The sequence below is a fragment of the Macaca mulatta genome, chromosome 7 (assembly GCF_049350105.2).
Source record: "Macaca mulatta isolate MMU2019108-1 chromosome 7, T2T-MMU8v2.0, whole genome shotgun sequence".
Taxonomy (NCBI): Eukaryota; Metazoa; Chordata; class Mammalia; order Primates; family Cercopithecidae; genus Macaca; species Macaca mulatta.
This window is the reverse complement of record NC_133412.1, coordinates 79905340-79927816: the sequence shown is the minus strand read 5'-3', so window position 1 is coordinate 79927816 and position 22477 is coordinate 79905340. Positions and strand designations below refer to the sequence as shown.

Sequence of the window (22477 nt, the reverse complement as noted above, 5' to 3'; positions counted from 1 at the left end):
CGGTGGTGTCCGCTCGGCCCGCGCCCGCCAGGCCCAGCGTTAGCCCGCGGCAAGGCAGCTGGGAGGAGCGGCGCGCGCTCTGACCCCTCCCGCCCTGCTCTTTCACTCTCCTGCTTGGGATGGCCGGCTACCTGCGGGTCGTGCGCTCGCTCTGCAGAGCCTCAGGCTCGCGGCCGGCCTGGGCGCCGGCGGCCCTGACAGCCCCCACCTCGCAAGAGCAGACGCGGCGCCACTGTGAGTGCCGCGCGGAGGGTCCAGGCAGGCGCGCGCCCCCAGCTGCGACGTGGCAGCTTCCCAGGCTGGGGCGGGGGAGCGCGTCCAGCCAGCCCGCAGCCAGGGGACGGCGGGGCCGGGCGCACAAAGGGCCGGGGGGCAGCTTCGCTCCGTGCTCCCCCGCCCGGAGCTTCCCGGCCGGGCCAGGCGGTGGGGTGGGGACTTGAGGGACGGTGGCAACTGGTGGCCCGGGCGACGGCCAGTTCTGCGCGGGCGGGGGCTCGGGGCTGCCGCGCGCCCCTAGGTATTTCGGGAGGGGGTCCTGAGAGTGTCCGGGACCCGAAGGGTGGCCTGCCCGCCCTGCGCCCCTGGAACGAGACTAGCACCCGCTGGGGGCTGGAGCACCCCGCGCGCTCCCCTGGCGAGAGGGAGGGTCGTGGCGCGGCCCCTGCTCAGACAAAGGCTGGGAGGCGGGAGGCATGCACTTCCCCTTCCTTTTCAGCCAGGCGCACGCTGATACCAGGCCCACGTCAGCTATTTTTGGAGCCTTTTACACACAGCTGGAGGAGCGTCCTTTTTAATTTTCCCCTTTTGTTTGGCCGCCCCCACCCGCAGCCCTTCGCCTTCATCGCTGCACTTGAGGCTCCATCCTGGGGCCTCTCCTTGACTTGACCTGCCTTGGCAGGCACATGCCCTCCCTGCCTGGCTCACTCGCCGCAGAGATCTGGCAGCCCGCGCAAAATGTCACTTTGCGGAATTGTTCCCACGGCTTCTGGGTACCTTTAGCTTCCTGCTTAGGAGAGAAGACAGTAGTCGGGTCGTAATAAGCAAGACTTAACCCGAGCCTCCGTTACCAACGCAGGCTGCCTTGCCTGGCGTGTGGGCATCGGCCTGCCCCCTCACCCTGGCTACCCAACACAGCTACAAAAGGCAGGGAACAATGTAGGTCCCTTGGCCCTGTCTGATGCCTGTTGTCATGGAAACTCCTATCCTAATCTGGCCAGGAGCCCCTTGCAGTGAGCCAGGAGAGTGCGGAAGAGGGGGTGGGGCCTGCCGGCCCTGGCCTCACCAGAGGAGGTAATGGTTAACCGGATTGTGGGAGCAGCTGACTAGAGCTGGGGGGTAGGGAGGCTTGGGCCCCAGTCCTGCCTCCCCTCCCAAGGAGAAAGGGGCATGTCTGCTTTTGTACCTCTGGGAATCTGTCTCAGGGATCAGCCCAGCAACTCCCAGTTTCCAAGTGCCCCAGGCCCCTAAGATTCCCATAGAGCACACCACCTTCAGCAAAAATACGGTGGAAGTGAGCTACAATCTTTAATTCTCCCTTCTTTTCTGCCTTGATGGTAAAAAAAGAAACAAAACAACACAAAAAACACAAAACTGGAACACAAAGCCCCTTTTAAGGGTCCTGAATTTGGATGCAGAAAAAGTAGTCAGTTGCGGGTCCTTCTAGAAGTCCCCATGTGGGTTGGTTATGAATGGGGAAATTGCTTGGTTTTTGAGTTGGACATCAGACTACATACAGTTGCGACTCTGCCAACTTGTTACCTGGCAACGCAGCTGGAGACAGAATACTTGGCATTCCCCTTGATGACAAGGAAAGAATATTTTTGGGCTAAAAGAGCCCCGTGTCTTTGCTGCCTGGTAATTCCTGCACGCATCTTTTCCTATTTTGCAACTCCATAGGCTTAGCGACTGCTGGTGATGTTTCTGGTAAGTTAGAGCTTGGGGCAGTGGGGGCCAGTTCTGTGAACCGCCCGGTGGGAGAATTACTTATCTAACCTTCCTTTACTCCACTCCTAACCCAGAAATTTCTTAATTCTTGCCCCTTAAGTGTGCAGATCTTTCTGCCATGTCAGATAAGGCCCTAGCTGCCCTGCCAGAGCTGATTTGGGTGGTTGTGTTTAGGCCTAGTAGGTACTGAGGAAAAGCCTCTTTGGAATGGCTGAGGCCTGCTCCCAGATCTTCTGTGTGAAGTTGAGGGCTCTTGGGCTGGTTCCATTCAGGGTATGAGGTGCTGGAAACTGCTCTTGGATTACTGGAAGCTAGAGTCAGTGGCCTTCTCTGGGGTTTATACTCTGTAAACTCATGTTAAAAATACCAGCAGATTACAAATATTAGTACACTGTAGGTTGTAAGCTTCTGCAGGGCATGGGGCCCAGTGCTGGTGAGAGATGCCACCTGTGTACATCTGGTGCAGGCTGCTGGTAAGAACTCACTGGCCCCTGTGTGGCAATGCATACCAGATGAGTGAGAGGGGAGGAAGCACATTCAGTGAAACAGAAGATGAGGGCAGGGCAGCCCTGACCACAGATGGCGTTGACTTCAACTTGACCTTTATTTATGTCTTTGGCAAAAGTAGTGTTCTCCTACTTTGTGCCAGACACCATGCCGGGTGCTGGGGATAGAGCTGGAAATGAAACCAGCAGAGACTCTTTCAAAACCCTTAGGAGCTCGAATTCTGATGTGGGAGGGGGCAGACAGTAAACAAGATAGACGTTGACTAGCGTGATATATGGGTACAAGAGCTAAGGAAGGCCAGGCACTGTGGCTCACACCTGTAATCCCAGCACTTTGGGAGGCTGAGGTGGGAGGATTGCTTGAGGCTGGGAACTCTAGACCAGCCTGGGCAATATAGTGAGACCCCGTCTCTACAAAAATAAAAAATAAAATTAGCCGGGCACAATGGTGCGTGTCTGTAGTCTTAGCTACTCAGGAGGATCACTTGAGCCCAGGAGGTCAAGGCTGCAGTGAGGTATGATTGTGCCACTGCACTCTAGCCTGGGTGACAAAGCAAGACCCTGCCTCCGCTCCCCACAAAAAAGAGAAGAGCTAAGGAGAAAAAGACAAGAAAGGTGTGCACAAAAGTTTGGATAGGGCAGCCAGAAAAGTCCTCACTAAAGGAATCACTGAGGAGGGGAGGAAGCAGGCCATTTTCTGGAAGCAGGGGAAGAGGGACTTGCAGGTGTCAAGGGCATGATGGAGGAGCAGAGAGGATGATGTGAAGGCTGGCTCAGCAGGCACCAGGTTGAGTGATGGGATGAGGTTTGGCAGTGGGGTCTGTAGAGGGCTCACAGGCCGTTTTTGAGAACGTTGGCTTTTACTTTGCAGGGTTTTGAGAGAAGTGCCGTGATCTGATTTCCGTCTTATCAGGAGCATTCTAGCTTCAGGACCTGGCAAGAGAGGATGATGGCTTGGATCTGGATGGTGGCACTGGGGATGGTGAAGAAGTGGTTGGATTCTGGGTATATTTTAAAGGAAGTGCCAGTAGTGGGGAAAGGTTCCAGTTCAGGAGATTTTACATAACAATCTAGATACCCAGCAGGCACTCACTCATGGCAAGGATGGGCTTGTCTGAGGGTGGCTTCTGGTTTTGGTGGTTTGGATATGGATATGAGAGAAGGGAAGGAATGAAGGATGACACCAAGGAAACTACTAGAGTTTGTTCCAAAATGGCTGTTCTGGCCCAGCGGGGTGGCTCCCAGGACTTTGGGAGGCTGAGGCGGGCGGATCACTTGGGGCCAGCAGTTCGAGACCTTCTTGGCCACCATGGTGAAACCTCGTCTCTACTAAAAATACAAAAATTAGCTGGGTGTGGTGGCGGGTGCCTGTAATCCCAGCTACTCTGGAGGCTGAGGCAGGAGAATTGCTTGAACCTGGGAGGTGGAGGTTGCAGTGAGCCAAGATCATGCCACTGCCCTCCAGCGTGGGCGATGAGTGAGACTCCATCTCAATAAATACATACATACATACATAAAATAAATTATACAAAATTACTGTCCAGCCTTCTTGAGCCCCCAGGAATTGGAACCTTTCCCCACTCTCTGATCCTTTGCTGGGACGTGCTGACTGAACAGCCTCTCTATTGAGAGCATGGGTCGGAATGTGGAGGGAGCAGTTATGCCTGGGGCTGGCTGCCTGTGACTGGACCTCTAGCCTCCTGCTGGGAGCAGCAGAAAGCCAGGGATGGGTTTTGAAATCCTTACTTGGTATTGGGTGCTAGGAGCCCCAGACTCGGCCTAATGGGCCTCTGGTGAGTGGTGTAATTCCATTCTGCCCTCTCGCTAAGAGACCAGTGTTTGTGCAATGCATCAGCTGAAGATTCATGGTGGCTGTCACTTTGGAGGTTTTCAGGGAGGCTTAGCTGCTGCTCCATGCATTTCAGATAGCTTGTCACCACGTGTCTCCCAGAGAAGGGCAGACCATGGCTGTATCTCCACCATACAGGCTGAAGAGCAGACAGGGGTCTCAAACTCCAGTGCCCTGGGCCACACTGGAGGGCACTTAGCTGTCATGGAATGAAGGGAGAGGCCCCCCTCAGCCCAGCCCATCCTTGCCATGAGTGAGTGCCTGCTGCATATCTAGATTTTTATATAAAATCTCCTGATTTTATTTTGACTGGTTTAAATTTTTATTATTTTGGAAAAAAAGTATAAAACTTACCATGTTAATCATTTTTCAGTGTACAGTATTGTTGAGTACATTCACACTGTTGTGCAACCATTACCACCATCCATCACCAGAACTTTGTCACCTTGCAAAACTGAAACTCTCTACCCATTAAACAACACCTCCCCATTTCCGGTCCCTAGTCCCTGGCAACCACCATTTTACTTTCTGTTTCTATGAATTTGACTATTCTAGGTACCTCATGTAAGTAGAATCATATGGTATTTGTCTTTTGTGACTGGTTTATTTTACATAGCATAATGCCCCCCAGGTTCATCCACTTTGTAGCAGGTGTCAGAATTTCCCACCTTTTCAAGGCTGAATCATATTCCATTGTAGTTACAGTAGTCCCCCTTATCCTTGGAGGATGCATTTCAAGACCCCCAGTGGATACCTGAAACTGCAGAGCCTGTAGATACTGTGTTTTTTCCTATGCATACAGATCTATGATAAAGTTTAATTTATGAATTAGGGACAGTAAGAGATTAGCAATAATACTAGTAATAAAATAGAACAATTATAACAATATAGTATAATGAAAGTTACATGAATGTAGTCTCTCTTAAAATATCTTATTGTACTGTACTCACCTATTTTTGGACTATGGTTGACTGTGGGTAACTGACACCACAGGTAACTGACGTCATGGAAATAAAACCTTGGATAAGGGGGGACTGTATCACATTGTCTTTATCCATTCATCTGTGATGGACACGTGGGTTGCTTCTCCCTTTTGCCATTGTGAACACTGCTGCTATGAATGTGGGCATACATGTATCTCTTTCAGACCCCGCTTTCAATTTTTTTTGAATGTATATCCAGAAGCAGAATTGCTGGATCATAATAGTAACTCTTTTTCTTTTAGCTGAGGAACACCCATACTGTTTTCCACAGCAGCTGCACCATTTCACATTCCCACCAACAGGTCACAATAGTTCCAATTTCTCCACATCCTTGCCAGCACTTTATTTTCTGTTTTTTTTTTGTTTTTTTTTTTTGTTTTTTCCCCCCCAATAGTAGCTATTTTAGTGGTTGTGAGGGGATAGTGGGGTGGTATCTCACTATGGTTTTGATTTGCATTTCCCTAATGATTAGTGATGTTGAGCATCTTTTCATGTGCTTGTTGGCCATTTGTATATCATCTTTGGACTTGAAATGTCCACTTAAGTCTTTTGTCCATTATATTTATTTATTTCCTGTTACCCAGGCTGGAGTGCAGTGGCGTGATCTCTGTTCACTGCAACCTCCACCTCCTGGGTTCAAGCAGTTCTCCTGCCTCAGCCTCCCAAATAGCTGGGACTACAGGTGTGTGTCACCACACCAGGCTAATTTTTTTTCTATTTTTAGTAGAGACAGAGTTGCACCATTGTGGCCAGGCTGGTCTTGAACTCCTGACCTCAAGTGATCTGCCCACCTCGGCCTCCCAAAGTGTTGGGATTACAGGAGTGAGCCACGGTGCCCAGCCAGTCTTTCGTCCATGTTAACAAGGAGTTATTTGTTTTATTGTTGAGATTTACTGATTTTTAAAACTTGGCCACCAGGTAAGATTTTTTTTTAAAAAAACCACTACCTGAAACAAGCAGAACAAGTCTCTGCTGGCCTCGGCTCATGTGTTTTAGGCATTTCAGTCTCCCAGTGGGGTACTGGATAAGTGCTTAGTTAGCACTTGCCGGTGAGTAAATAAGCAGGTCCCATGGTCCCTGAGGGTTGACACACCAGGTCTTTGATCTTGACCTTGAACTCTCCTAGCCATGCCTGCCTGAAGGCCAACCGTGGAGCCCAGGCTGAGGCTGAAACCTGTAAAACTGGCCCCAAGTGAGTCTCTTCTTAGGGCTCCAGATTATGATAGTTCATTTTTTTTGTTTTAAAACAAATTTGATTAGCTGTCCTCAAATGAACTCATAGGAGATGCTCCCCAGAACTAAACTAGCTCTACAACAGCTCAGCAGACTTTCTGCAGGTTCTGCAGCTCTTTCCACTCAAGCTTTAGAGAAAAGTGAAAGAATATTGTAGATTGGGTTCAAAATCCCCATCGCATCTTGGGAAAGATGGCAGAGCCAGCAGCAGCCAGCCACCTTTTGTTCTCTAGGGAATGAAACAGTTCAAGGCTGTGTTTGTGTTCTGCTTCCCTACATCTGACCCACAGGTCTTCCAGAGACTGCATTTGGGTCAGGGACCTGGGTTCTATCTTGCCTCTGATGCAGACCACACTCTCTGAGTCTCATTATTCCCCCTAAATGATCTCTAAGATTATTTTTAGATTAAAAAAAAAAAAACACCTCTTTGCATGTCTTTGGAAAGTGAGTTGTTTGAGGTCTGTTAGGCTTTAGTCACTTTTGTTTTAAATGTGCCATGGTGGTTTTTAGGCCTGCTTTTCACAGGTATTCTGTCCCTTGTCAACTTAGCAGTTGTCAGTTCTTCCGACTTCTTTCCTTTCCTTTCCTTTCCCTTCTCCTCCCCTCTCCCCTCCCCTCCCCTCCCCTCCCCTCTCCTCTTCTTTTTTCTTTTCTTTTTGATGGAATCTCGCTCTGTTGCCCAGGCTGGAGTGTAGTGGCGTGATCTCGGCTCACTGCAACCTCCGCCTCCCGGGTTCAAGTGATTCTCCTGCCTCAGCCTCCCCGGTAGCTGGGATTACAGGCACATGCCACCACGCCCGACTAATTTTTGTATTTTTAGTACAGATGGAGTTTCACCATGTTGGCCAGGCTGGTCTTGAACTCCTTACCTTCAGTGATCCACCTGTCTCAGCCTCCCAAAGTGCTAGGATTACAGGCGTGAGCCATTGCCCCCAGCCCCAACCCAGTGTTTTCAGATAAGCATTCTCTTCCCTTCATCTGATTTGCTGTGTCTAATCTAGAGTGGAGCTGGAAGACACATCACTACGTTTCTAAGGACTGTGTGTAACACAAGAGTAAGCAGGTTGTAAGTGAGGCTGAGGAGTGCTGCTTTGGGGGAAGGGCACAGCTCTCAGCCATCCTGTTCCGAACTGGTGAGATTTCCCTGTGACTGAAGTTTTAGTAGATCTTGTTCCCTGCTCTGCAGTTGCTGCTGCTTCCCAGGCTGTGGGCAGAGGAGCAGGCTGGTGCTCCGGTGCCCCTGTCTGCTGCAGGCTGAGGTTCAACAAACCTTGTCCAAGGCAGCTGTACTGATTCATTGTTAGGTGGCCAGTTCCTGAGCTTTCTTTGAAATGCACTTACCATACTGTTGGGTTTTCCTGCAAGTCAGACTCTCCTTCAGTAGCGTCTCCTGCTCCCTACCCTCCATTGTCTCCTTGGACCTCTGATCAGCCCCTCATTGAGTCCTTTGATGCTTCTCTGGTAGGACTGACCGACCTGCGTCGACTGGGATCAAGGGTTCAGAGTTCCATTCGCAGGTGCTGTAAGCCTGTCCTTCCTGTTGAATAAGATCAGAGTCCTCGTGGCTCTGCTGTTTTCAAGCTCTGTAACCTTGGGCAGTAAGCTGTTAACCTCTCTGAGCCTCAGTTTCCCACATTTAAAATGGAGATAACGGCCAGGTGTGGTGGCTCATGCCTGTAATCCCAGCACTTTGGGAGGCCAAGCCAGGAGGATCACCTGAGGTTAGGAGTTCCAGACCAGCCTGGCCAACATTGCAAAACCCCGTCTCTACTAAAAATACAAAAATTAGCCAGACTTGTTGGCATGTGCCTGTAATCCCAGCTACTCGGGAAGCTGAGACAGGAGAATGGCTTAAACGTGGGAGGCGGGGGGAGGTTGCAGTGAGCCAAGATCGCGCCATTGCATTCCAGCCTGGGCGACAGAGCAAAGACTCTGTCACAAAAAATAAAAATAAAAATAAATAAATAAATAAAATGGAGGTAATGATACCTCCTTGGGGTTATTTTTGGGATTAAATGGAATCACATTATATAGCATTGGTACCCTGTAAAGCACATAGTAGGCACTCAATACCTATCTATATACCATTTCCTTTATCACTACAAGTTAGTTAAGGGCTCTTGGGTTACAAGCAACAGACAAAGTGACTGGTTAACTTGGAGAGGATTTTATTATGAGCTACACAGGGTAGCTCATAGAATTGCAGGGAAAACTGTAAAGAACTAAGTCTTGGACAAAAGAAATATCTAGGCATGGGCGTGTAGCCCCAGCTACTAGGGAGGCTGAAGTGCAAAAAATAGCTGGGTGTGGTGGCATGCGCCTGTAGTCCCAGCTACGTGGGAGGCTGTGGTCGGAGCATCACTTGAGGCCAGGAGGTCGCTGCTGCAGTAAGCTATGATGGCATCAGTGCATTCCAGCCTGATCAACAGAACAGGACCCTGCCAAGAAAGAGAGAGAGAGAGAGAGAGAGAGAGAAAGGGAGGACTGAAGGACAGGAAGGAAGGAAGGAAAGAAAAGGAAGGAAGGAAAGAAAGGAAAGGAAGTAAGTGAGGATGGATCCAGGTGCTCTAAACCAGCAGTTACCAAACTTTTTGGCACCAGGGGCCAGTTTCATGGAAGACAATTTTTCCATGGGTGGCAGGGTAGTGGGCAGCGGGGATGGTTTTGGGATGATTCAGGTGCATTACGTTTATTGTGCACTTTATTTCTATTATTATTACATTGTAATATATAATGAAAAAATTATACAGCTCACCATAATGTACAATCGGGGGGAGCCCTGAGCTTGTTTTCCTGCAACTAGACAGTCCCATCTGGAGGTGCTGGGAGACAGTGACATCATCACGCATTAGATTCTCATAAGGAGCACGCAACCTAGATCCCTTGCGTGCGCAGTTCCCAGGCATGAGCTCAGGTGGTAGTGCTCACTCGCCTGCTGCTCTCCTGCTGTGTGGCCCAGTTCCTAACAGTCCATGTACCTGCATTAAAGGCTGTGGCCTGGTCTGCTGACCTCTCTCCAGAGCCCACGGTACTAGTCCATGGCCTGGGAGTTGGGGGCCCCTGCTCTAAGCAGTCAGGGAGCTGATTTGCAGACGGGGGAGTGGACGCTGGGCAATTGGAGCCCTGGCTTTCTGCCACCGTCTCCTGGTAAAGGGCGGGCCTGGCCGGGAGGAGAGGGCGCCCCACTCCAGCCTCCCCAGGGGCATGATGTACTATGTGTCCCCGCTTCTAGATGCTGACAAAAGGATCAAGGTGGCAAAGCCTGTGGTGGAGATGGATGGTGATGAGATGACCCGTATTATCTGGCAGTTCATCAAGGAGAAGGTAGTGCCCCGTCCCGAAGTGGGTGGCTCTCCAGGTGGGCTGGCCAGGGAGTGTTCTGTCCCACAGGGTCTTCTGGACTGCAGGTCCCTAGGACTCCCCCGTTGTCCTGGTTGGGCAGCAGCAGCAGTTTCTCCCCGTCTGTCTACCCTTCTTTCACATCTGGTCCGCTAATCGTTTGGAAGTCGTCAGGCGGGGGCCTGTCCCCAGCGGTCTGTGTTGTGCTGGTGCCAAATCCCACACGTTGTGTCAACTTTGAGCAGCTTCAAGGTTAATCCTGTATCATTTCCGTCTTGATCCCCTGCATTTTACCTCACTTCTTGAAAAGGAGTGAAAGGGGAACAGGGCTGGTGTGCAGGGCAGTGCCCCGGCCTGCAGCTGTGGTGAGCTGCCCTGGCAAAGGGGTCCCAGTGTGGCTACTTGGCGTCTCCAGAGTTGCCGTGGTCTGTGTATGTCCAGGAGAGCACGCAGTCCTTGTGAAGGCGCCACACTGTGTGTGCGTTCATGGGACACAGGTTGAGAACTGCCACTTCCGATTGTCAGATCTCAGAGCACTTGAGGAGAGGAGGAGACCAGTTGTATGGAGAAATCTAGATGTACGTGGGGTTGGGGTTTGGCTGAGTCGGCGGGCTGTGTGAGGTGGGCGGGCAGATAGGCACAATGGGGGAAGAACCCTCCAAAAGGCTGCGGCCTGGCCTGCCAACCTCTCTCCAGAGCCCCAGCCTCTGCCAGCTCTGGCCAGGCCCCACTGAGAAATGGCTGGCTCCAGCTTTCTGCTGCGCCCCCCCACTCATCCCTGTTCTGACTGTCTCCTGCTGTGGCCTGCAGACTTCCTATGCTGCCCTTTGTTGTCGTGTCCCTGAATCGCTGGGGTGACGCCTTGCTCTGGCCCTCTGTCCCCAGCTCATCCTGCCCCACGTGGACATCCAGCTAAAGTATTTTGACCTCGGGCTCCCAAACCGTGACCAGACCGATGACCAGGTCACCATTGACTCTGCATTGGCCACCCAGAAGTACAGTGTGGCTGTCAAGTGTGCCACCATCACCCCTGATGAGGCCCGTGTGGAAGGTGCGAGGGTGTGGAGGTGGGCGGGCCAGGGAGGGTCACAGGCTTCTCCCACCTGCCTCTCCAGACTTGGGGTGGGGCAGTTGGCCATGTCACTCACCTCAGGACTGGGAGGTTGGGAGGCTCCGGAGCTGGGGCTTTCCTAAGGCCAACTGCACCTGAGGCTAGTCTCCCTGTGTGTGCCTGGTGGACAGTGGGGCCTCAGAGGTCACTGTTGATGAGGCTGGGGCAGGCATGGGAAAGGGGCTGGCCTCAGGTTCCACGGTTAGGGCACAGCAGAGCTAAGGACAGAATCCACGTCTTCCATCTCCCAGGACAGTGGTGTTTCTGCTGCACTCTATGGCTCTGACAGTGGTAGGTGTCATTGGTGACAGGGCTGAGGAGGAGGAAGGTAATGCTGATGTGGTCACAGTAATGATGGCTTCTTTGGGCAGCAGTCCATTCTGGCGTGGACAATCTTGCAGGCAGGTTTGCAGAGAGATTGTGCAGAGGAGTGCTGTGTGTAAGGCCTGTGTCCTTCAGAGCCTCAGCAGCCTCTGGGGAACATCGCTATTGCCCTCCTGCTGCTGGCTTGGCCTTGCAGGTCTGCCCCTGTCCCCCTGGTCATGCAGGATCACTGAGAAGTGCCTCCCCCCCCCCAGGCCTGGACTGGCTTCTGGTCCTTGGCTGTTGGGGCCGCTCTCGAGGGTTCCATGAAGTGACAGTAGTGTGTGAGCAGAGAGGCCAGGTTTGGATAATTTGAGAAAGGATGGTTGAGGAGTTTTCTGAGCTCTCTCTTCCTACTTTCCACAGTCGGAGGGAGCGGGCGGGAAGCACTCAAGATACATCTGCAAACTCCCCAGGCCTGCCCCTGTCCTGCAGGTCATGCCTGACCCACAGCACTGGGATCATTTGAGTGCTGAGCTCTTCATTTCACCTGAACCCTGGGAGTTATGTATCCCCATTTATAGGACAAGGCAGAAGAGGGTCACAGCCTTAGGAACTGGGGCGGCGTTGGGGCCAGGACCGGAGCATGCGGAGTGGGCAGTGTGTTGTCAGGCTTCGTCAGACAAGCCCTTCTCCCGGACTGTACTCCCTCCATGTGTGACGTGGGAATCATAATGGCCAACAGAGCACTTAGCATGGACCGGGCACCGTTCTAGGCCCTTTACACACGAGCTCATTTAGTCCTTATGACAACACTTAGGCTAGGTATTTTTCCAGTAATTTTCTTTTACAGCTTCAGTTGAGTCACTTTTGTAAGCCTCACCATTAAAATTGGCAGACTTGGCTCACGCCTGTAATCCCAGCACTTTGGGAGGCTGAGGCAGGCAGATCACCTGAGGTTGGGAGGTCGAGACCAGCCTGACCAACATGGAGAAACCCCGTCTCCACTAAAAATACAAAATTAGTTGGGTGTGGTGGCACATGCCTATAATCCCAGCTACTCGGGAGGCTGAGGCAGGAGAACTGCTTGAACCCGGGAGGCGAAGGTTGTGGTGAGCCGAGATCGCGCCATTGCGCTCCAGCGTGGGCAATAAGAGCAAAACTCCGTCTCAAAAAAAAAAAATTGGCAGACTCCAGAGCCCACACATTTGCACTCTAGACTCCACTGCCTCCCTCGTGAAGAATTTTAGGACCGCCGTCTGACTGTGTTGTTGCTTGGGGTTCAAATTCTGGTTGAAAGGTGGCGGCTGCAGTGGGACCACTTTATCTCTGTCCTCACAGAGTTCAAGCTGAAGAAGATGTGGAAAAGTCCCAATGGAACTATCCGGAACATCCTGGGGGGGACTGTCTTCCGGGAGCCCATCATCTGCAAAAACATCCCACGCCTCGTCCCTGGCTGGACCAAGCCCATCACCATTGGCAGGCACGCCCATGGCGACCAGGTAGGCCAGGGTGGGAGAGGGGATCCACTGACCTGGGTACCCCCCGACTGGAGCTCCTGGCCTAGCCATTCTCTTGTCTCTGCAGTACAAGGCCACAGACTTTGTGGCAGACCGGGCTGGCACGTTCAAAATGGTCTTCACCCCGAAAGATGGCAGCGGTGTGAAGGAGTGGGAAGTGTACAACTTCCCCGCAGGCGGTGTGGGCATGGGCATGTACAACACTGATGAGGTGAGGCTGGCTCCGGCATCCTGGGCCCCTCCTCTCCCAGCTTGTCTCTTCATCTCTGTCTCGTGGTTTTCCTTTCTTCTGTGATGGCCTCATTCTTAGGCCACAAAGAGGCAGAAATGGCCACCAGGGCTGGGCATGGTGGCTGACACTTGTAATCCCAGCACTTTGGGAGGCCGAGGCAGGAGGATTGCTTGAGGCCGGAAGCTTGAGACCAGCCTGGGCAACAGTGAGACCCCATCTCTTGGAAAAAAAAAAAAGAAGAAGAAAGAAAAGAAAAGAAGTGGCCACAAACAGCTCCAGGCGTACTCCTGCCTGCTTGGCTACCCTATCAGAAGAGAATGCCTCTTTACCCTCAGTTCCAGCTCAAATGCCAGGTTGAGTCACATGACCACCTCTGAGCCAATCATAGAGGCCTGGGGGAGAAGGGCTTCTGATTGGATAAGCCAGGGACACACTGTCAACCCCAGCGCTAGGCCTGGGAATTAGCCCTGCCCAGCCACTAGTCTAAGAACTGGGGAAAAGGCGGTGCTTTCCAAAGCAAAGTTGAGGGGCCTCTTGCTCCTGGGAAGTTGAGAGGGAGAGGCTGGGCCAGCAGAAACATCCTGTTCACTGCACGGAGGCTGGTGTTAAACAGTCGTGTGGGCCGCGGGGCACCGTTCCTGGGAGGTGGGAGGTTGCTGGCAATCTCCAGGCTAGGGCACCACGCCAGGGCCCTGTCTCTCCCGCTGCAGTCCATCTCGGGTTTCGCGCACAGCTGCTTCCAGTATGCCATCCAGAAGAAATGGCCGCTGTACATGAGCACCAAGAACACCATACTGAAAGCCTACGATGGGCGTTTCAAGGACATCTTCCAGGAGATCTTTGACAAGTAAAGCCTCATCCATGTACTCCGTGGCCTTTCTTCCCTTCCCCCCATGCTGTTCCCATCCTATACCCTGGGGAGGTCACTATTAGAATGCATTTGGCTCAGCTCCGAGGCTCAGGGAGGGATCCCCAGCCTGTCAGCCTTCTGCCCTCTCCCCATAACAGACCTTTTTACTCCCAGGCACTATAAGACCGACTTCGACAAGAATAAGATCTGGTATGAGCACCGGCTCATTGATGACATGGTGGCTCAGGTCCTCAAGTCTTCGGGCGGCTTTGTGTGGGCCTGCAAGAACTATGACGGAGATGTGCAGTCAGACATCCTGGCCCAGGGTATGCTGGGAGGATGCTGCTCCCTGTGGGGGTGGACTATTGGTCTTCTCTGGCTGGAGGGATTTTCAGACCCTTTTGGTAGAAAACTCTAGTGGAGCAGCAGGACTCATTGCAGGGTCCTCTGTGGACGGCAGGGGGCAAGAGCTCCCTGGCATCTGAGGGAGAGAGGATCACAAATTAGGTTTGGACTGGTGTATTACTGAGGCTGCTCTTAGAGAGAAAGGAGGGCACAGGAATTCCAGGGCTAGGTTGTCAGCCCTAGGTTGCTCCAGTCCATGATGGAGCCTCATGACTCTGATTCCAGTAGGAAAATGGGATCAAGCAGGACTGGAGGTTCTTTAAACTACAGCGAATGCTTTTTGCATAGTGAACCTAATGGATGGAAGAGAATGTCGGGGAAGCCTGCAAACCCCCAAGCCCTAGGGTGTCCTAAAAGACAAATCAGATTGCAGTAAAAAGTATAGGTGATGAGGTCAGGAGTTTGAGACCAGCGTGGCCAACATGGCGAAACCCCGTCTCTGCTAAAAATGCAAAAAAGTCAGCCGGGCGTGGAGGCGGGCGTGGTGGCAGGCACCTGTAATCCCAGCTACTTGAGAGGCTGAGGCAGGAGAATCTCTTGAACCCCAGAGGCAGAGGTTGCAGTGAGCCGAGATTGCGCCATTGCACTCCAGCCTGGGCAACAAGGGTGAAACTCCCGTCTTCAAAAAAAAAAAAAAAAAAATTGGTGAGACCGTTAGAGAAGAACAGCGAGAAATGGGCCAATTGTGTTGGGAACAAGAGCAGGAAAGGTGGTAGGCATGGGAAACAGGCAGGACATAGAGAGTGAAAGAGAAACCTAAGTTTGCCAGGGCAGCTCCTGGTAAGGGGAAAAGGGAAGCCCGGACCGGTTCTGATGAAAAGCAGAGTCTTGTTACTTTGTGTAAACCTTTGGCTTTACTTTGGAAAGTTCAGTGGGGATCCTCTCACCAGAACAATTACCATGTAGGATAGAAGGATGAAACGCCGTGGCAGATGAGGCAGAGGCGTGAAAATTAACCTTAAGTGTCTAAGGAATGGTGTGAAGGTGCAGGTAAAATGGAGAAGGGATTGCTCACAGCCAAAATTCTTAGAATTCATAGACAAAGCATTTTCCTGTAGATGTTGTCCATGTTTTCTTTCTTCAATCCTTATTTTGGTGTCATGGGGGTGCCTTTGAAGCCCTGGAGCCCTTGACAATAGAAAAGTTTGCTGGAGTTGACATGTGGATTTGGGAACATTCGGAAATTAATCAAAAAGCTTGAAAGTGGCCTAAGAGAGCAGCTGCAAAAGTGATTGTCGGGAAATAGCTGACCACAGCTTTATTGTTTTGCTTGAATGTGCCTCCAGGTCACGAGCCAGGCTGGATGGCAGGCTGTGGGGGACCACAGGACTCTGTGGGGTCTTGGGCCCTATGGGCCACAGGCTGTGGGGTGCCTGGAGCTGGTGACACAGATGGATGTTAATGTGCTGCTGATAGCCACCCTCTAGTGCCCTCCAGCCCTGTGCTGGGCCCTGGAGACCCACAGCAGGGTAGAGAGGCCTGGAACAGTCCCTGTCCTCCCAGTTGCAGTTGGGGGAGGCTGAGTAGAGCCACAAACTGTGACAGCTACAATATTGGGTTATAGAGGGCAGCAGGGCTCAGCTGGGTGGCCCCAGGAGAGGCGAGGCCCTGAGAGAAAGGCTTTCTACCCTCCAGGCTTTGGCTCTCTTGGCCTGATGACGTCTGTTCTGGTCTGCCCTGATGGGAAGACGATTGAGGCTGAGGCTGCTCATGGGACCGTCACCCGCCACTATCGGGAGCACCAGAAGGTGAGTGCAGGGCATGGGGCCTCACAATGCCCCTCTACCTCTAGCCCACTGGGCTAACAGCTGGAAGGACCAGCCTGACCCGCCAGTCCCCAGGGGTGGGCAGCTGTATCTGAGCAGCCTCCTCGCTAGCTGGCTCGGCTCTTGATCCCCCTGCGACCCCCGTCCCCAGGGCCGGCCCACCAGCACCAACCCCATCGCCAGCATCTTTGCCTGGACACGTGGCCTGGAGCACCGAGGGAAACTGGATGGGAACCAGGACCTCATCAGGTGAGCATGGAGGGAAAGGCCGGAGCTGCTCAGGACAGGCTCTGGGTCCTGCCCTTGCACAGATGGGGTCTCATTCTGCCCCATCCCCCGTAGGTTTGCCCAGACGCTGGAGAAGGTGTGCGTGGAGACGGTGGAGAGCGGAGCCATGACCAAGGACCTGGCAGGCTGCATTCATGGCCTCAGCAAGTGCGTGGCCTGGGGTGGTGGGCAGACCCTGGGGCCAGGTGGGAGGAAGCCAGGGAACCCTTCCTAAAGTTCCCCTCATGAGTCAGCTTAGCTGTCAGGGGGCCTGGGGCAGGACATATCCATAGCCCCAAGAGATTGCTCAGGCCAGCCTCTGCAGACCAGGCCTAGTGAGTTCCTCCCCATCCCTGAGGCTGGCTGCTCAGAGCTCCTTCTGACCCTGCCCACGCCCCTCTCCCAGCTTCTCTCAGGAGAGCAGTTACCTGGAAAGACAGACCCTACTGGTGCCTGCCAAATTGCTGTGGCCTCATGGCAGTGGCCTATAGCTGGCCTCTGGCCTATAGCCTGGATGGCAGGAGATGGCTGTTCTGATGCCCAAGCTCAGGCTGTTCCCTGGAAGGGCCTGGAGCCGCCCCTGATGTGAGTGGTGCTCTCTCTGCAGTGTAAAGCTGAACGAGCACTTCCTGAACACCACGGACTTCCTCGACACCATCAAGAGCAACCTGGACAGAGCCCTGGGCAGGCAGTAGAGGGAGGCGCCACCCATGGCTGCAGTGGATGGGCCAGGGCCGAGCCGGCGGGTCCTCCTGAGCACGGCAGAGGGTGAGCCTCACAGCCCCTCTCTGGAGGCCTTTCTGGGGGATTTTTTGTAAGTGAGATGTTTTTAAAAGCATATGTGTGTTTCCCCTCCTGGTGACGTGAGGCAGGAGCAGTGTGTTTTACCTCAGCCAGTCAGTATGTTTTGCATACTGTAATTTATATTGCCCTTGGAACACATGGTGCCATATTTAGCTACTAAAAAGCTCTTCACAAAACTGTCTGCTGTGTTTGTCCCTGAGGGGAGGAGGTAGTGGGACCCTGAGGCAGAGGCCCTGCTAGAGCTGGCAGGTTCCCCTGGGGCAGACCAGAGCACCTCAGGAAGGGGCTGCCACCGCGGGGAGGGGACCAGGCAGCCCTGGGATCCCGCATTCCACAGGGGCCCCCTGCGGAGCTCTCGGACACTCAGGGCACAGGCCTGTGGGTTCCCTGGAAATTTCTAGCATGATCCAGTTTCTGTGTCCAGTTCTGCATTCTGAGAGTCAATCAGTCCCTGATAGGTTGTCATTGATTGTTTTCTTCATTGGTTTTAACCTTCTAAACATCTCCAGACCACTTTCTTAGCCTTTCTCTAGGTACTAAAAACAGGTCCTACCCACACCTGCCTCACACTTCTCCTTTCCAAGGCTGACTGAGTTTGGCGGGGCTTGGGTGTGGGTGAACGAGGGCCCCGCATTGTCTAGGCCAGCGGTTCCCAGGCTTGGGTTCACTTCACCATGCATTGGCAAAACTAGAAAAGTAAGCTTGTGAAAAATTGCTCTCAGCCAGGCATAGTGGTGCACGCCTATAATCCCAGTACTTTGGGAGACTGAGGTGAGTGGATCACTTGAGGCCAGGAGTTCGAGACCAGCCTGGCCAACATGGTGAAACCCCATCTCTACTCAAAATACAAAAATTAGCTGGGCATGGTGATGCGCACCTGTAGTCCCAGCTACTCGGGAGGCTGAGGCAGGAAAATGGCTTGAACCTGGGAGGCAGAAGTTGCAGTGAGTCGAGATTGCACCAGTGCACTCCAGCCTGGGTGACAGAGCAAGACTGTCTCAAAAACAAACAAAAATTGCTCTATGCAAGTTCTTTAGCCCCATGTAAAAAGGAAAAATAAAAGTTGCTCTAAAGCTACATATAATCAAAAGGACTGTCTGCTGCATAGTAAGTTCTGCAAAGCTTCTACTTTTTGGTGTTAAAATGTCCTGGAGAAGAGTTGTATAATCTTTATAAAGTCCTGGCCGGGTGTGGTGGCTCATGCCTACAGTCCCAGCACTTTGGGAGGCTGGGAGTTTGAGGCTGTAGTGAGCTATGATTGCACCTGAGTAGAGTGAGACCCCATCTCTCAAAATCCCATCTTACAAAGTCCCTTTCCTAAATACTAGGGGGACTCCTATGGCTCCTGAAACCTGACCATTGCTGTAGACTGAGTGGCCTTGGAAGGGCTCTAGCCCTCCACCCACACTGGTGACCCCCCGCTTCCTCTTCCTGAATAATGCCCTGAAACTCTCAGGGCTGTAAGAAGAAATGTGGACTGCTGGCTCCAGCAGGCCCACCCCCTGGGAAGAAGCTCAAGGTTTCCTGCGTCTTCTTGCCTGTCATCAGCACAGGGCTGGCAGCTCTGCTGAATGCAGCCTCTGAAGCCCAGCCTGGCATCGGGAGCTGGCTTCTTTCCTGAAGCCATGTGGGTGGGTAGGGAGGGGAAGCAGCTTTTCTCTGCAAGTGCTGGGAATGCAGGGGCCTTGGCCGGCTTGACTCTTTTGACTCAGGCACCTGGCCCTGCAGGTGGCCATTCCAGTGCAGAGGATGGTCTCAGCCTCCCCTGGGCCGCCCCTGGAGAGTGCAGCCCTGCTGTGTGGGGCTGGGAAGTTTTGCTGAGAGTTCCTACTAGGGGTGAGGGCCAGGTCCCCAAGAGCTGGGGAAAGAAGCATTTGCAGTCACCTCACTAAAGAATATTCATTTATTTATAATTATTGCTAAGTAAACTTCTCTTTTAAACAGGAACATAAAAACACAGTAGGGCTTTGCACAAGTGGAATCTCTAAACAGTTGGTTTGTATACATGTCAAAATAAGTTAGAATGGAATTCGTCCAGGAGTTTCCAAGTCACCCGAGAGGCTGTGCACCTCTTTTGAGAAGTGTAGGGAGGGGTGCAGACAGGAGCCTTGCCGAGACCACCCCCCAGCTCAAACTGTGAGTTGTGCTGTTTCCTCCTCCTAGCTTTGCCCAGGTCCAAGGCACAGGGCAGGGGGCGTTCAAGTATCGAACCTCACAGAGGGCCAGTGCTGACAGTGGGGCTGGGGGAGGGAAAGGAGAGCCCCACCCCGGGGGCCAGACCTTCTCCCTTCAGTTTCCAAGACCAAGGCCACTGCACTGGCAGGTGGGAGGAGGAGGAGGAGGTACAGGGTTCTTTTTGGTACCAGGGGAGAAAGACGTTGTAGGAAGAGGTAGTTGCAGGGGATGATGCCTTCTGCTCAGCAGGAGAAAATGTCTTGTGCAGTGACGGGGTCACTGCCACCTGAGGGTCATGGCGGGCACCTGGGAGGTTGTGGGGCCTTGGGGTCTGGGAGCCACACTTGGGCCACCTTGTCCATCCTCAGTCCTGATCACAGTCACCCTGAGGCCTGGCTTGGTCCTTCACTTAAGGATCCAGCCTTGGGGGTGGCTGCGCTGCAGATTGGTTCCTCCCACCCGAGGCTGTTCCCCTCTCCGGGTTTCTAGGCTGAAGTTAGTGGCTTCATCTGTGCCTTTGAGGACGACTCCTGCTTGCCACTCCCCACTGAGGCCTCAGGAGGCAAGTGGGTGGGGGTCCGGGTGCCCTAGAGTTCCTGAATGTGATATTTCACTGCCCTGGGCCTGTCGTCTCTGGTTCCAGGGGCAGGAGCTGGCGTGGGAACAGAGGGGAAGACAGCAGGCGAGCGAGAGAGCTAGCTCTTGGCTGAGCAGAGTCAGCAGCCCTGACAGCCGAGGATGGGACATGGGATGGAGCAAATCAGCAACTGCACGAGCCAGGCAGGGGTGGAGGGCTTTCCAGCTCTGCTTTCTCCTGCCTCCCACCCCAGCCTGCTGAGGCTGCTGCCAGCGGCTGCACCTCCAGGGCCAGTGTGACAGTCCCCATGGAGCCCCGGTCCTGCCCGGCCAGGCTGCTCGGGGTGGGTGGGTAGGAAGGAAGCACGCACAGCACACGAGGAAGCTTATGCTTGGAAAAAGAAAATGCATCTCCATCAGAAAAGGTCATAGGTGACACACAGTTGGAAAGAAAAAAATAAGTTACCTTCAGAAGACCCCCTTTGCTCAAAAAAACCCTTGATTTCCCTCTGTGGGCTTCACTTTCCTTTTTTAAATACGTTGCTCTTTCCGGGGAGCTGCTGACTTGTTATCCCCGTCGCAAGGTGGACACTGAGGAATAAGAAATGACTGCGGTCCCCCTCCCCCGCAGGTGGTCCTGGGCCTTCCCCAAGGACAACCCTTCTTGGTCCCCCGTGGTGCCCTCACCCCGCCCTGCTCTGCCCCATGCTTCTGGTTTTTGTTAGTGTGTGCCCGACGCAGGGCCTGTCCCGGCTTTGTTCCTGGTGGGGGCCCCCTGGTGAGGCGTTCCAGCTAGGGCCGAAGTGGATGACGTGTTGCAATCCACTTTAGGGACACCCGCTTCCAGGAAGGGATATAGGACAGGGGTCTTCTGGGGGCTGGGCTCCCCCCAGCTGTCCTGCAGGCCAGGGCCAGGGCCACGTGCATGCCTGGCTTGAAGAGCACGTGGGAGACCCCGGGAGGTAGAAGGCAGAGTGCCCTGCCTGGCAGTCTGTCGACAGGGCAGGAAAGGGGGCCTGGACAAGGGAGGGGTGGGCAGTACTGGCCAGAAGGGAGCTCAGACATCTTTAGAGGCAGGAGTTGGCCGTGAAAAAAACATGGCTCAAGTGGTCTCTTCTTCCAGTGTCAGGACCCCTGAAGAGCTCTGTTGGGCCTGGAGAGACCCCGAGGGCCTGTGCCCTTGTGACCTGTCCCCAGTGGCCCCACTTCTCCCACCCCCCATGGAAGCAGGCCAGGGAGACTCAGATCTGGGCCTCGTGTTCTCCTTCCCTTGCTGGGATGCCTGGGCCTGTGCTGGCTCACAGCCGGGGCCAGTAGTACAGTCTCCATTTGGTCTAAAGGTCCCTAGTGGTGCAAATGACTTGGGGAGGGAGGGCTCAGAACAGTGGGGCAGTAGCTTGTTTCTTGGCTGCAGGAGGTGCAGCCTGCAGCCCATGGGTCTCACCCCCATTCCCTGGCCCCCCTGGTCCCCGTTGGGGGTGGCCCAGCTTGTGCTATAGCACATTGTAGTAGGCCATCTCTTTCATGGCCTGTTCAGTGAGGACACTGGCCTCGGCGCTGCTGTCCACGCTCGCATAGCTGTAGGCGTTCTCCTCAAAGTCTTCCATCTCCTGCTGGCCATCGAGCTCAGAAGGGTCAGTGCCTGTCAGCTCCATCATGGGGTCTGTAAGAGAGGGGCACAGTCAGACCTGGCTACTGTCTCATGGGAGGAGCCAGTCACCCCCATGCAGGAAGCTGATGGCCTTTCTAAAGAGAGGGTTTCCCAGTCACAGCCTCCAGGAGCCTCAGCTGCCTCTCAGCCTTCCCACCCTCGGACGCCTCAGGGTCCTGTGGCTTCTAGCTGGGTCACCAGACCTAGGCCGTAAAGCTGAGTGTGGGGGAGTGGGTGCTATCGGTGAGGGCCCTTGTGAGAACTGCAGGCCTGGCCTTGAAGTCTTCTTTGGGTCATTCCTCTATTGACCCGTCAGTCACTAAGCCCTACTTATTCCTTCTCTGCAATGTTTCTCGTTGGCCATGGGAAGCTGCCTGCACATCACCTTTGCAACACTTATTAGCACCTGCTGCATGCCAGCCACTTCACAGGCCTCGCCTCATCCAACAGTCACAACAACCCCATTTAGCAGCTCAACAGGCTGAGGTTTAGAGAGGTGAATCAACTTGCCAAAGGTCACCCAGCACATGCTGTTGTTCTGAGCCACTGTGCTGCTCTGCCTCAAAATGCTGGAGGGTGCTGTTCCTCCTTTGGCCTCCTGCCAGCATCTGTGCTTTTCTATCGGTTCTAGCCATTGGTATCCTTGGGCCTGGCTCTCCAAGGGACAGACAAACACTCAGAGTAGGTTCATAAAGAATATGTCAGGCAAAAACTCTGAAGAGGCCCCTTGGAATTTTGTAATTATAAAGCTCTTACAGGGGAAGCCCAGGGTACGATCTGGGGGAACTGGGAGGCTGGCAGGGGCTGTGGCTGGCCCCCAAAGTACATCTGGCCCTGTCTGCTGAGATGTGTGTGTGGGGGAAACAGACCCCAGGCTGGGGGCAGCCCTAGCAGGTCTAAGGCAGGCTTTGTCAGCCTTGGCACTTAGGGCCATAATTCTTTTGTTGTGGGGCTGTCCTATGC

The 22477-nt window shown here is 53.5% G+C and overlaps 2 protein-coding genes across 18 annotated transcripts in view; one reads left to right on the top strand and one right to left on the bottom strand.

The window, feature by feature from the left end:
• The first annotated feature begins 33 nt into the window (after nt 1-33).
• Nucleotides 34-17292, top strand: IDH2 (isocitrate dehydrogenase (NADP(+)) 2). 9 transcript variants are annotated; one of them, NM_001257762.1, is made up of 11 exons: nt 34-234; nt 9748-9839; nt 10740-10905; nt 12610-12770; nt 12856-12999; nt 13731-13867; nt 14045-14196; nt 15911-16023; nt 16193-16290; nt 16384-16476; nt 16916-17292. In NM_001257762.1, exons 1-11 carry the CDS (start codon nt 120-122, stop codon nt 17001-17003), a joined length of 1359 nt encoding a protein of 452 aa, NP_001244691.1. In that variant the 5' UTR covers nt 34-119; the 3' UTR covers nt 17004-17292. The 9 variants fall into 9 exon arrangements, with proteins under 9 accessions (NP_001244691.1, XP_077793996.1, XP_077793995.1 ...); XM_077937870.1 differs by having other exon boundaries at nt 42-234; nt 16384-16524; nt 16874-17288; XM_077937869.1 differs by having other exon boundaries at nt 42-234; nt 16384-16524; nt 16859-17288.
• A 1705-nt stretch (nt 17293-18997) lies between these two features.
• Nucleotides 18998-22477, bottom strand: part of ZNF710 (zinc finger protein 710) — an 80947-nt gene continuing 77467 nt past the window's right edge. For all 9 annotated transcript variants that reach the window (XM_077940331.1, XM_077940335.1, XM_028851321.2 and 6 more), the window contains one exon: nt 18998-21526. In XM_077940331.1, coding sequence (XP_077796457.1) covers nt 21357-21526 — 170 coding nt within the window. In that variant the 3' untranslated portion in view covers nt 18998-21356. The remainder of the gene's footprint in view (nt 21527-22477) is intronic.